This window comes from Nicotiana tabacum, chromosome 20 (assembly GCF_000715075.1).
Source record: "Nicotiana tabacum cultivar K326 chromosome 20, ASM71507v2, whole genome shotgun sequence".
In the NCBI taxonomy this organism is placed as follows: Eukaryota; Viridiplantae; Streptophyta; class Magnoliopsida; order Solanales; family Solanaceae; genus Nicotiana; species Nicotiana tabacum.
Window position 1 is genome coordinate 84,349,586 of NC_134099.1, and position 15,211 is coordinate 84,364,796.

The following is a 15,211-nucleotide window of genomic DNA, read 5'->3' on the forward strand; positions in this document are numbered from 1 at the left end:
TGTGATTCGGACCTAAATTGCAAAATTTGATGTTTTAAAAAGTTTGAAATAATTCATTGATTTTGAGGTTTAATTCGATGTTAATGATGTTAATTTGGCGATTTGATTGCACGGATAAGTTCATATGGTGTTTTTGAGTTAGTACGTATGTTTGGTTTGGAGCCCCGAGGGCTCAAGTGAGTTTCGGATATGTTTCGGAAGGTTTTAAACTATTAAAAAGTTGCAGGTTTTTAGATGTTGGTATTCTGATATTTCCTTCTTCGCGTTCGTGGGAGGACCCTCGCGAACACGATGTGTTAATTATGCTGAAGGAAATTCCTTCTACGCAAACCCGTAACCCAGGTCGCGAACGCGAGGCGTTGGGGGGGAGGGGTCCTCCCTTCGCGAACGTGGGCCTGGTAACGCGAACGTGAAGGCTAATTGAGCCTGGGCAGGGGGTGGGGCATTAAACCTACACGAACGCGACAACATGGATGCGAACGCGAAGGCTCGAGGGGTCATTTCTCCGCGAATGCGAGCTGTCTTCCGCGAACGCAGAGGCCTAGCAGGCCTAACCCATCGCGAACGCAATGAGTAATTTCGCCCAGTTATTTTAAGTTCCAAAAACAGAACACATTACGGGATTTACATTATTTTTCACAAACTTCATCTTCTCCACACCTCTTGGGCGATTTTTGAAGAACTTTTTCACCATAACCTCTTGGGTAAGTAATCTTTCACTTGTTTTCTTCCATTTTTATCAACACCCACTAGATTTCTAGGCCTAAAATATGTGATTAAGGGTAGAAAATTAGGGATTTGGGTAGATTTAGGGCTTTTTGATTATTTGGGAATTTGACCTCGTTTTGGGGTCGGATTTGAAAACAAATTATATATTCGGGCTCGTGGGTGAATGTGTGATCGGGTTTTGATCCGAACCTCGTGTTTTGACCAAGCGGGCCCGGGGTCAATTTTTGACTTTTTGGGAAGAATGATTAGAAAGCTATAATTAAGCATTGGAATTGGATTGTTTAGTGTTTATTGATCTTATGAAGTCGATTATGTATAGATACAATTGATTTGGAGCCGAATTCGAAAGGAAAGGTGGTGTTTGAGGCTTGAGTTGGTCGTGGAAGTTCGAGGTAAGTGTTTGGTCTAACCTTAGCTTGAGGGATTCTGAGTTGTGTCCTATTTGCTATTTGCTTCTTGTTGAGTACAACGTATAGGCATGGTAACGAGTATCTATACATTGGTGTCGAGCATGACCGTGACTTAAATTGATATTTGTTGTGTTCTTAAATGATACTACGGATTCTTTAATTGGTGATTCTCGATAATTGAGCAAGGAGTTAGTTTATTTTTGTGGAAAGTAATTATGATTGAGTATTGGTGTTAGCTAAGATGAGTAGGGATTGAGTTAAGATTGGTTATAGTTGATTCTCCCTTGCCGGGACGTATATACTTTTACAGTTGAATTCCCTTGCCGGGATAGTGTAGTTTATTGTTGATCCCTTGCTGGGACTCATGGTATGGTTGAGTTTAAGGTATATAAATATATTGGATCGGGTTGCACGCCGCAACATTATTATATATTGGATCGGGTTGCACGCCGCAACAGTATTATATATTGGATCGGGTTGCACGTCGCAACAATGTTATATTGGATCGGGTTGCACGACGCAATAGTAATATAAATGGATCGGGTTGCACGCCGCAACAGTGTTAAATGATAAGGGATCGGGTTGTGCGCTGGAACAGTGTTATTACTGTTTGTTGTATAACTTGAATTGTTCTTTCTTATCACTTTTTAGCTTCTGTTGGATTTGATATGTTCCTCGTAGCATGTACCCCCTCCCACTTACATTGTTTATTCCTGTTTATTTTTTTGATGTATGTTATATAACTGCACAGGTTTATCTGGAGTCTGGTCCCAGCCTCGTCACTACCTCGCGGGGGTTAGGCCAGACACTTACCAATACATAGAGTCGGTTGTGCTGATGCTACACTATGCACTATGTGCAGATACCGGAGCAGCATTTGGACAGTAGCACTTAGGGAGCCAGCCTTCAGTCCACTCAAGAGATCCCGAGGTAGTCCTGCAGGCATCCGCAGGCCCGGCGTTCTCTTCTATCTATTTATATGTTATGTTTCCACTTATTTTTGAGATAGACTGTATTTCCTTGTTCAGACATTTGTATGTAGTATTCATAGACAGTTCGTGGATATTGTGACACCGATTTCTGGGTAGAGATGCATGTTGGCATTTTCGTACTGATTTTGGTATTATATTAGTCTAAATCTTCCGCTTAATTTCATCTTTCACTATTATTTAAATGTTGATCACCTGTTAATTCAATTCGTTAAAAGAGTTAAAAATGAAAGAGATTGAATTTTCTATATTTCGTGGCTTGCCTAGCTTCTACGAGTAGGCTCCATCACGACTCCCAAGGGCAGAAAATCCGGGTCGTGACATGATAAAAGACCAAAAGTGCATGTTTTTTAGTGTGCTTTCATCTTATTTTGTCGTGGTAGTTGTGGAAGATTACATGGTTTTTGAAGTAAAATATGCTCATTACGTGGTTTTTATGTGTAGGAATGAGTTTGGATGAAAGTAGAGTAAAGAAGAAGAATTATTGCAAAACGGAAGTGAGGAAGTAAAATTGGGAGCTCGTCTATGCCTGTGCATAGCGCGGGGGCAGACCGTCGCGGTGCAAAACAATAAAGTGAATCAAAGGCGCGTATCGCTTCGCGAAATGAAAAATTTCAAAGGCTAGGAGGGCACCTATGGACGCGTGATGCACGAGTGTGGACGCGAACTCCAGCATTCCTATCCGCCATTGGATTTGCCTAATTCCGCCTCATACAAACCCTAATTGATATAAATACATCAAAGAATGACCTTTTGAGGGAACATAACACTTTTGGAGGCAAGATCACACAAGCGGCAAGACGGAGAATTCTTCTACGAGTTTTTCACTTTTCTCTTCCTATTCCTGTTGTTGGTTTTAAATTCTAGTGTTGTTATTTTACATACTAGCATGAGTAGCTAAACTTCTTATCTAGAGTTTCATTGAATCCTTTGGAGGATGAATCTTGATATGTTTTTATATAATTAAGCCTTTGAATTTTTCTACTTGTTCAACTAGGTGATTGTCTTTGTTAATTAAAAAGCTTTCAATTAATTGTGCCTATTTATTTTGTATTGCTTGGGAAATGGCACATATTTAAGTGGTTGGTAAATAATGTCACTCTTAACTCCAAACGTATGTGAGAAATCAATATGATGGTTTTAAAGGTGGGTTTAGAAATAACAAAGTGTTGACGTGATCATAGCGAGGGGCAAGGGGTAAGATAGTGTCAGCTAGAGTAGCTCGATAGAATATGTCTAGTAAATTATTGTAGTTGCTCAGAAGAGAATTACGTCACCCGAAGTGCCCATAATCTATAGAGAATACTTAGGCGAAATTATAGGAGATGTGGCGGGAAGAATTTCAACAATTAGTGAAATCATAACTCTAGACCTCCTTAATCTTATCTCTAATTTCATCCCCGTTAATTGATAATTTAAGGCATAATACATAAACATACCCTCAAACTTGGTCTCAGCTGGCAAGTATGCTCTCTAACTTTGGGTGTGTACAAGTAAGCACCTCAACTTGTATAAAGTTGAACACGTAAACACAAATATTGATGCGACATTGACGTGGCACATACATTTTGGAGGTGTCTAGATGATTCAACTAACAAAGTGAAGACAAGTTGAGGTGCTTACTTGTGCACACCTAAAGTTGGAGGGCATACTTGCCAGTAGAACCAAAGTTTGAGGGTGTGTTTATGTATTATGCCATAATTTTACTGTTTTCTAGTATTTGTTACTTAATAAGTTTAAAATAAAAATCACAATTAAGAAAATTCTTTGAACTTGTGTTTCTTAGCGATATTGAACAACTATAGCTAAGCCTTAGTTCTCTGTGGGATTCCGTACCGGATTATATTTACAGCGACCGTGGATCCTTTTTAGGACTAAAGTTGGGCGTGATTAGTAAACACGAGAAAAATAGTTTGAGTATATGTCCTAGTGAATGTAAGAGACCAAGTTGAAGTCCAGATTTCAAAGATAATTAGTAGTTCCGCCAACTTGTTTGAGATTGAGGTATAATAGATGTAGTACATTCTTGCCTATTTACTTGCAAATTGCTGACGAGAAAAATCTTTGAGATTTAGTTCCTCACGCATTTGTGTTTTTCTCACAGACATGAAGCTGACATCCAGCATTCTCAAGATGCACTATTGAATAAAGGCAGATGAATGATTCAAGTATACGTACAGAAAATGAAACCAAAAATCATATTCAATCATGTTAATTTTGGAGTAACAAAACTGTTAGGGAGAAGGACAAAAATCAGACATATAAAGTCTAGTGAGCTATGTACAGGGGATCGGTTATCTGATACAGGCGTGTAAGTATTTAGTACTAGTACGTGCAGCTTTTGCTAACCTTTCTTGTATTTGGGAGGATTTCGACGGAGCGTCCACACCAGTATCACACCCGTTTAATACAGGTATAACGTGGCAATTGAAGGATCCATATAATATAGCTACATTGCTATTTGCTGTTGTTGAATCACCAGGACAGAAGCCCTGGTCTTAAGATCCTTTGAGGCAAGCATATCACCAATGACTCCTAACTCTGGGATTTCACTCCATTCCTCAAGTCCTGCTGTTAGCAGACAATGTATATTATTTCGTCGCCCTGTTATTATAAGGTCATATTCATCCACCAACGAGTGAACTAACAAGGCTGTCTCCGTTGTTTCATTCACTTGATGTTCAATGTACTGCACATTTTCCCAACCACTTCTGCTATGTTTCCAGTCACCTACAATATCCAAATCAATAACTTGATCAACATTAGAGCTCATTTCTTTCTTGGAACTTAACCGTATCACTGTGAGGCTAATGGTCCCACTAATGGCCATTCTCTTAGCAAATGTCAATGCTTCTTGATCATCATTTCCTCCAAGAAATAGCATAGCAACACAATATGCATTCTGTGATGAACGGACAGAGTTAGAGCGTCGCAACTGGCCTCGATCAACTAGGATTCCAACAGAACAAGGAGCCCTTTCAAGAACACTACAGTTCAAAGTTCTCAAACTGTGGTCTTCAACTTCTACTGATCCATCTACGGCCCATTTTCGATGAAAGGGCAATATAATGATGGATGCAAGGACATCAAGGGCAAGAGTACATATATCCTCATGCATTAGATTGCCTGGGGAGATAGCCGTAAAAGCCTGGATGGTCACAGCTCCATAGTTGTTCCGTTCGTACCCTTGGAAAGCAAGAATGACATTTTCTGAATAAGATACGTCAGAAATGGCCTTTGTCTGAACTTGGTGGGAGATGAAAACAGAGGACGCTCGACCCCGTAGCTCTATAAGGTGGAGGACATTGGCAACTATTGGGAAATCCCTATTGGGATTAGATTTCTCCAGAAGTCTAAGTATAGCAGCAGTATTATCCTGATTGTGGATGCAAAAAAGTATGGGCAATTTGTTGTTGGAGTTCATTAAGTTCCTTCTTTGATATCCAGCATATTTCCTAGATGGATCATAAAGCCAGCTCACCATGATTTGTACAAATACTGCAGTAAAAAGTGTTGCTAAAACCATAAAAGCAAAAGTCTCCTGATTGATAATCTGCAAAAGATATGTTGAAAATTTTGTCCATAAGAACTTTCATTCCTCTGCATTATTGCTTGTGCCGACATTATACAGGCACAAGAATCCATAACCAAGGTGTTCAAGTGATATTTCTTGCTTTTTTTTCCCAACTAGATTAAATGAAGCCAGGAATTCACTTACCTTAGTATCTCTTAGGAAGCTGTAGGTAGCCAAGTCGACGACCCCTCTCGTAGACATGATGAGGCTGAGTGCTACAGCATCATTTAAGGGCATCTTGCAATATAGCATGGGAAGGAAACATGCTAGTATCTTTGATATACTTGCAACACACATTAGGATAATATTGGCAAATGTAAAAGAAGAAGACGGATTTATGGCCGAGAGGTTTGTTCTTAATGACATTAGACTTACAAAAATAGGCAACAGAAAGCCTGAGGCAAATGGATCAAGTTTATCTACTAGAGTTGATCCTAAAGGTGGTCCCTCAGGCACGGCTAAACCAAAGATAAAAGGCCCCACAAGTACTGTTTGTTCAGCCCAGTCTGAGAACACACCAGAAAGTAAAACGGCAAGAACAATTAGCAAAATGTAAAGGTCTTTAACAGGCCTCCCTTCAGGGGTCCTTTTGGCCACCAATATCATGAGTGGTCTAAAGACAAAAATAACCACAATAATGAAAATAATAAAAAGTATTGCATCCTTGACTGCTCTTGCCAGTGTACCCGTTGCACTTATAACAACTAGCACGCTAATTACGGTGATAGTGAGCCCAAATAAGTCGCTAATAAGTGCAGAAGAAAGTGCTAACCGCCCAAGTTCTGAATTAAGGAGTCCGAGATCCTTAAGGAGGAAAGAGATGACAGGAAATGACGTCTTAGCAATAGTTATCACTTCAACAGAAGGGGACACTGTTGTGGCACCTTCTTGAAAGAAAGAACGTGATAACGCAAATACGGTTATCATACCAGCTATCAAGGGAACCAAGTGATTAAGAATTCCTATTACTAGTGCTCTTCTTCCTATTTTCCTTGTCAAGCTAGTGTCCATTTTCACACCACTTAGAAACAGGAAAAGTAGGTAACCAAAAGTTGACAGTGCACCCAGAATTCCTTGACTTGCAATAGGAAACAAGGATTCTTGGTAACTCCTATAACGCCCAAGCAAAGTAGATCCAAGGATTAACCCGGCCTATACACACAACAATCATATGCGCATCAGTTATATGGTGGCAATTGTTGAGATATAATATAATTGTGTACCTAAAGAGTGTTTTTTCTAACAGATTAATCGTTCAAATGAGATAGTCACACACTTGAACATAGCAAGTATCTCAGCAAGTATAGGTTTCAAATCTCACCGTCGCCCAATATGCAAAAAACATTTCGACGTGTTTGGTCCCAGAAAAATAATCAGGCCAACATGGGAGAGGGCATGTTGAAACATTATATAATTAAGAAATTTAAAGTGTGCTCTTGAGACCTCATATAACCTTTATACCACATTTCTACCTAATTGGATAGATTTGGTACAAGTAAGGGATAGCTTTTGAGTTGGCAAAGGAAGAATGCAACATTGTGACTCCACATTTATCCATGTAAAAGTTTAGACTTGAAGCAGAAAACTCAGCAATTTTTATAAAGGGTGTTCAATATATATTATTTACCACTAAAATCTAATATTTTACCCATATATACAATGTAATTTTTTGACATGGTAGTCAGTTGACCACCCTTGGGGCTATGTACCATCGCCCCAGCTTGTGAGGAAAAATGATGCACTATGGAACACAAACTTGTATCAACTGTAAATTTAAGAAACCAAACGAATGCCTTTTTTCTACAATTTTATTGCCTTTCTATTGTTCTAAAGTCCTATAAATATGGGCTTAAGAGGACCATTGGATTAGAATCAAATATTTGAAGAAGAATGGGCAAGCAAGAAACAGGGGAAACTAATGTTGATGAAAACATTGAATTGAAAAATACACATTACAAGAAATGAAGAAAAGAAAAAAGAGAGATAAATTACATACAAAGATTTCAGAAGAGATCTTGGGAAATCCAAGGCGCTTGAGGGGGGTATGAAAAAGTTGTGTGACAACATATATAAGGAGTATTTGAGATTGAATTGTTGGGACTGAATAAGTCCAGGGATTATTCTCTTTTCCAAATATTCCAAGTGAAAACCCTCTGGGAGGGAACCTTACACATTGAAGAACTTTTTGGGTAGAGATGGAGTCTGTGTTATTGCTCATTTTTGCCCAGCAAGATATATGGTTCAATTATTATATACAGTTTTACATACTACCACCTCTACCTTGGCCCTTGGGAAGAAATTAAAAGGGTTTTTGTTTTTTTAATTAGCTTTCTAATTGTACCGGCCATACCTAGGGTTAAGAGAAGTTTGAAGGTGGGAAAACTGCAGAATTTAAGGAAAGTGGAGGTCTCAGTTATTTGCTGATGATCAGCTTTTTTTGGTAGACTTATGTGTTTGATATTGCTCCAATTTTATCGGATGTTTCCAGCAGACCAACAGTTTTGTCAGCAAGTTTCCTATTTGTTTAATTGTTGTATAACCTTTTATCAAAAGAGTGAGCTTATGTTATGTACACTTTTTAGCTTAAATAATTTTGGTATTATTTGGTTGAGTTAAATTGCAATAATAGGTAATTCTCATATCCAGCATGATATTGTAATTTGGAATAGGAAATTTTACCTCCTATAACAAATCATTACACCCTATTTATCATAAACTAAAACAATTTCAACATATTGTTACTTATAGTTACGCCATACCATGAAAGTCTGGGATAGGGTGGTGGAGGTGGGGGTGAGGAAGACGACGTCTATATCCGACAATCAGTTTATATTCATGCTGGGTCGCTCCACAACGGAAGCTATCCACTTTATTAGGAGGTTGGTGGAATAGTACAGGGATGAGAAGAAGGATCTGCACATGGTGTTTATTGACTTGGAGAAAGCGTATGACAAGGTCTCCAGGGAGGTGCTCTAGAGATGTCTTGAGGCAAAGGGCGTGCCGGTAGCCTACATAAGATCAATCAAAGATATGCATGATGGAGCTAGGACTAAAGTTAGGACTGTGGGAGGCGACTCGGAGCATTTCCCGGTTGTTATGGGATTACACCAAGGCTATGCGCTTAGCCCGTTCTTATTTGCCTTGGTAATGGATGCATTGACACACCATATTCAAGGGGATGTGCCATGGTGTATGTTATTTGCTGATGACATAGTTCTAATTGATGAGATGAGGGTCGGTGTTAACGAAAGATTGGAGGTTTGGAGACAAACCCTCGAGTCTAAGGGTTTCAAATTGAGCAGGTCTAAGACAGAGTACTTGAAGTGCAAGTTTAGCGTTGAGTCGAGGGAAGTAGGCAGGGACGTGAGGCTTGGATCACAGGTCATCACCAAGAGAGATAGCTTCAAGTATCTTGGGTCGATGATCCAGGGGGACAGAGAGATCGACAAAGACGTCACTCACCGTATAGGGGCGGGCTGGATGAAATGGAGGCGTGCATCTGGAGTCTTGTATGACAAGAAAGTGTCACCGATACTCAACGGTAAATTTTATAGAACTGTGGTTAGACCGGCCATATTGTATGGGGCAGAGTGTTGGCAGGTTAAGAACTCCCATATCCAGAGGATGAAGGTAGCAGAGATGAGGATGCTGAGGTGGATGTGCGGGCACACTAGGATAGACAAGATTAGGAATGAAGATATTCGGAAGAAGGTGGGCGTGGCCCCTGTGGATGACAAGATGCGGGAAGTGAGACTCAGTTGGTTCGGGCACGTGCGGAGGAGAAGCCTTGATGCTCCGATGAGGAGGTGTGAGCGGTTGGTCATGGTGGGTACGGGAAGAGGTAGAGGGAGGCCTAAGAAGTATTGGGGAGAGGTGATCAGGCAGGACATGATACGACTGCAGATTTTTGAGGACATAGCCCTTGATAGGAAGGATTGGAGGTCAAGCATTAGGGTTGTAGGTTAGGGGATAGTAGAGCTTTCCTTACTTCATACCGGGGGTGAGGCGGGGTTAGGTTAGGGTTGATCTTAGATGGCTTCCAGTTTATGTTGAATCCACACTATCCTTGCTGTTTATCTTAGCCTCAGGCATTAGTTACTGGTTACTGTTATTGCATGTCATTTATCTTTTGGTTGTTATGCTTCTGTTACTATTACGATTTCTACGGAGTTACTAATGAATTATCTTTTCTTGTTGTTTTTTTTCATCTTTCTAAGCCGAGGGTCTATCGGAAACAGCCTCTCTACCCTATCGAGGTAGGGGTAAGGTTTGCGTATATATTACTCTCCCCAGACCCTACTTTATGGGATTTTACTAGGTAGGTATTGTTGTTGTTGTTGTTACTTATAGCTACATTTTCTATTTTATAGCAAAATAGGTATTTATTTATACCTACTATTGAGACATGAAATATAATGTTCTTTCTATCTCTTTTCATTCTCTCTATCAGCAAGATTCTCAATCTTCTCTCTTCTCCATCAAAGCAGCGCTCGGCGCCATCATCGTGGTCGTCGTCAGAATCCTCGTCGGCGTCATCATTCACTATTGGCTCATCCTCTTAGGCAAACAGATCTGGCCATGGCTAACCCGGAGAAAATTTGAAGGCCAAGTTTTGTTCGTGCCCATTTTTAGTTTAATTACAATGTATACAGTATTTTGCTTGGCTAGAAAACGACATCTCCAGTAAACTTTCTTCTCGTCTTTGCTATTTTAGTCACATATAATGATACAAATATATTATATTCTATACAAATACACTCAAATATATTATATTTTTGTATAAATACATTATTATTTGCATTCATTTATGTATTTCAAAGGTTTGTAATTTTTGAATATAGCCGAATATCACTGTATTTTGTGATATTTTGTTGTTTGAATACAGTCGAATTAAATACTGTAAATTGAATACAATATATAATATTGAATAATGAATATTTGTGAATTGAATACAATGTATGCAATCGAATTGAATAGAACGGTATACACCTTATTTCTTGATTACCTCACTGTATTTTATAAATACAGTTGCGTGAATACATGGAATACATCATAGTAGCAGCGAAAATTATGTAGAATTAATTTTGTTGAGTTAAATTGGGAGTGATACATGCTAACTGATCCTCCTTCCGCTATTAAACAGCTGGATTCACCTATTTTTAGGCAAATTCCGCTATTGTAATCCTGAATATAGTAGCGTGAATATAGCGAATACAATCGCACAGCTGGATTCCCCTATTTTTAGGCGAATTTCGCTACTGTATTCATGAATACGTAGCGTGAATACAACGAATACAGTCACATAGCAGCTAAATTTATGTAAAATTAATTTTGTTGAGTTAAATTATGAGTGATACATGCTAATTGATTCTTTTTACGTTATTAAACAACTGGACTTTCCTATTTTTTCGGCGAATTTCACTACTGTATTCATGAATGCGGTAGCGCAAATACAGTCGCACAGCTGGAATTCCTTATTTTTCTAGCAAATTTCGATATTGTATTCATGAATACAGTAGCGCGTAAATAGTAGATATATGAAGTAATTATGTATATGGTAGCTACAGGAAGTTACTAGCCACTAAACAATAGTGGTTTCTGAAAATTCCTTTTTGGAATATACAGTAGGGAATTTTACGGAAGTGTCCCAAATAGGTTCTAACTTACTAACCTCTAGCCATTAATTATAGACTTATCAAAATTAGCCAAGCACATATAAAAATTGAAAACCCAAATAAATAAGGATTCTTTCTCTCCAAGAATCACTTGTAAAGATCTCATTACATATTTTTAAGCGTGATCAACAATATTTGATGTAAGACAGAAAGGAAATTTCATGGATGAGGTAGCAAACAAAGTGATGAAATATAATAATATATATATATATATATATATATATATATATATATATATATATATATATATATATATATATATATATATATATATATATATATATATACACACACACAAAATACATTGTCAGCCTCTTAAAGTTGTCCTCCTTTTTCACTTAAATACTCAATCTTAAGTCTGTTCCATTTGAACACTTTAACCAGTTTTTTACTGTATCATTTAGACACAAAATTCGTAGGCAGCAAAATACAAAAAATGCATGTAATTCACACATTAAAGTGACGAATAAAATGAGGACACGTGGATTTAATTTCTAAAAATTAAAAAATAAATAAATACACAAACCAAAACCAAAACCCCACCCCATCTTCATCTTCCCCAATGACCCCTCCTCGCTGGAAAATTAATTTTCGGCTATTTCTTTTCCAGCTCTATCTTCTTCTCCAGAAATTTGGTCTCTTCTTCTTCGCATCGTCGTCTTCCCCAACAGCTAATTTGCACACCTTTTGTATTTTGCAATCATCATCCCAACAACTAATCTTCCCCAAAATTCTGAACAAGAAGAAAGGGGTTGTAATGTGTAACCACCTGTCGGCAAGAAGAAAGGGGTTCCCCAAATTTGCCGTTAAGCTTTAAAATAAAAATCGTCATCTCAGCAAATTAAAAGAAAGAAGAAAGGGGTAACCACCTGTTGCAAATTAGTTGTTGTAATGGAGATGGCATGGCAGAGAGGTGTAACCACCTGTCGATATCAAATCTTCTAAGAAAACTTTGTAGCTTTCAAATTTGGACTAATCCCGTACGCCACCCGATATTGCCTCGCCGGAATAATTGGTACAGACAAACTGCGACCCATTTGGACTCCCTATAAAAATTTCAGATCTGAAGGTGTTTTTGATGGGATCTTAAAAATGAGAATTAAAAAAAATCGGTGGTAGCCAAATTTAAATGTGGCGGTGGTGGTAGTGTGCTTAGATTTGGAGGAGGTGTTGATACACAATTTTTCCCTCATATATTTTTAAATATGCATACATACTTTCAAAACATTATACATGCATTTACAAACATGCACAAGTATTTTTACAATTTTTCTATAATTTGTAAAAGCCTTAAATTAATTTATTTCCGTATTTTTAATTATATAAATATTCAATAATTATCTCTCATATTACTTTATAATGATTTAATCATCTAAATTCATCATTTATGCCCATATAAGTGTTCAAATATTTTAATTGTATTTTTATAATAACATTTGCATTTTGTAAGACTATAATTGCATATTTTGCAATAATAGCCCATATATATGCATAGTTACCTTTGTATGCGGTAAAACCGGGGGCCCGATTTCCTCGTCATTAGGTCGCCTCGTGGGCATGCTTCTCGAGGATCAAATCAAAGGTCGAGACCCACCCTCGGGAGCCGTCGGATACCGGCCCAGGGGGCAGTACGTACTAACGGCTATAATAGGAGAGAGGGGAATTCCCAAGGCATGCAACTTGTATTGACAGAGCCTAACACTATCTAGTTGTCCCATCCCTCTACCTTTATAATCAATGCATTTTGTACTATGTGGGGACCCTCTCCCCCCCATATAAAGGGGATCCTTGGTACTTTGTAAACCCTGTTGCTCCAACTATTCTACACGAAATATACAAGAACTCTTTCTTTTCTCTCTAACATATTCCCTCGACACTATTGTTATTGCTTATTACTTTTATACTTGTTCTTCATTTACTTCTTGTTATTGGCCATAAAGAGCCTCCTTTAATTACATTATAACCGTTAGTCCTCTCCCGTGTATCCCCGATAACTCAAGCCCGAGCTCAAGCACCGACCTCTAGGCCCCTCATCGGTCAGTCCGGGGCCCGAATAGCTAGCCCCTCGGTTTGATTATAACTCTGCGTTAGTTCGTATTTCGTTTTTAAGCTTCACATATCTAGCATCAACTACTTAAACAACTAGCATAAAAATAGATCATGTATTTTTAGAGCCCCATCAACAAATTTAATTGTTATTACCATTTTCACGATAAATAGTTTGGCACCCACCGTGGGGCTAAAAATAATAGTGATTATTTTCTTGCTGGTTTTATTACACAACGCAAGTTGCCTTTCACACTTTTTCTTGTCCAAGATCCTCAATTTCAAGACAAAATGTTTGGCTCAGTGAACAGAGTGGGGAACAACAACCTCGAAAATCGGAAAGAGAAGGACATGACTACTCCAGATGATAAAGCGTGTGCTCGTGGATCCAGGCAGCTCGGCCAACATAATTAGATCGGAGGTAGTAGGACAACTGGGGCTGCTCGATTGAGTCTCCCCCATCCCTCAAGTTCTCCACGGCTTCAACATGATCGGCGAAGTAACGAAAGGAGAGATCACCCTCCCGATCGACACATCCGGCGTGATTCAGAGCACCGAGTTCCAAGTCATCGACGACAACATGAGGTACAATGCATTGCTCGGTAGGCCTTGGATACACATCATAAGGGCAATACCGTTAACCTTACACTAGGTGATAAAGTTTCCCATAAAGGACGACATAACGACCATACATGGAGAACATCGGGCAGCGAAAGAAATGTTTGCAGTCCACCATAAGGCGTCGATCCCCACACACCCAATCTTGCACGAGGTTAGGAACACATAGACCCCTGAGGATGACGAAGAAGATTTCTTCGCTCCTCAAACCTTCGTCACCCCCGAAGAATCGGACGCGACTAAATCGACAGTCGAAGAGCTGGAGCAGACCATTTTAATCGAGCACCTCCGGGATCGTAAGGTATACCTGGGAACGGGGTTAACCCTCGAACTCAGGAAAGGGTTTATTCAATTTCTTAGTAACAATATCGACTGTTTCGCTTGGTCTCACTTAGATATGATAGGAATTCCGCTAGAAATAACCTCCCACTGGCTGAGCAATGATCCCAAATTTAAACTCGTAAAGTAGAAGAGAAGACCACAGTCCGAGGTAAAACATGCCTTCATCAAAGAAGTGGTAACGAAACTTCTCAAAATAGGATCCATTAGAGAGGTAAAATACCCTGAATGGCTGGCCAACGTAGTAGTAGTGCCTAAAAAGTAAACAAGCTTAGAATGTGCGTAGATTATAAAACTTGAATAAGGTGTGCCCCAAGGATTCCTTCCCATTTCCTAATATCGATCATCTGATCGATGCTACGGCCAGCCATGAGACCCTTACCTTTCTCGACACCTACTTGGGGTATAATCAAATCCAGATGAACCCCGAGGACAGGGAAAAAACCTCGTTCATCACAAAGTATGGTACCTACTGCTACAACATTGTTGATACTCAACTTTCCCTATATATTTTAAATATACATAAAAGCTTTCAAAATAGTATATATATGCATATATAATCATGCACAAGGCTTTCATTATTTTTCCCATTATCTTAAGGGCTTAAATTGATTTATTTTCTCCTTTTTATCCATAAAATCCCCATTAATTACTTCCAAAATTATTGTTTTGATAATTCATTTATTGGATTTCTATATTTATGCCCAAATATGGCTAATTTAATTTTTATGTATTTTTGCAATTACATTTAGTATTTTTAAAGCTAAATTGCATGTAATTGCAATGTTAGCCCATTTTAAGATATAATTATATTTTATGTGCATAAAATTG

The 15,211-nt window shown here is 38.6% G+C and overlaps 1 protein-coding gene across 1 annotated transcript; it reads right to left on the reverse strand.

The window, feature by feature from the left end:
* Positions 1-4,303: 4,303 nt before the first annotated feature.
* On the reverse strand, positions 4,304-8,198 carry LOC107826840 (cation/H(+) antiporter 4-like). The gene is made up of 3 exons (XM_016653872.2): positions 7,699-8,198; positions 5,847-6,854; positions 4,304-5,681 (listed from the first exon to the last, which is right to left on the reverse strand). Exons 1-3 carry the CDS (start codon positions 7,918-7,920, stop codon positions 4,578-4,580), a joined length of 2,334 nt encoding a protein of 777 aa, XP_016509358.1. The 5' UTR covers positions 7,921-8,198; the 3' UTR covers positions 4,304-4,577.
* Between the last annotated feature and the right edge of the window lie 7,013 nt (positions 8,199-15,211).

Bases quoted from the DNA above. Each gene is read 5' to 3' on its own strand.
- LOC107826840 (XM_016653872.2), bottom strand. From the start codon at position 7,920: ATGAGCAATAACACAGACTCCATCTCTACCCAAAAAGTTCTTCAATGT. The intron at 6,855-7,698 runs GTATGTAATTTA...TTGTGTGTATAG, and splicing joins AGATCTCTTCTGAAATCTTT to GCCGGGTTAATCCTTGGATC. The intron at 5,682-5,846 runs GTAAGTGAATTC...TATCTTTTGCAG, and splicing joins GCTTCCTAAGAGATACTAAG to ATTATCAATCAGGAGACTTT.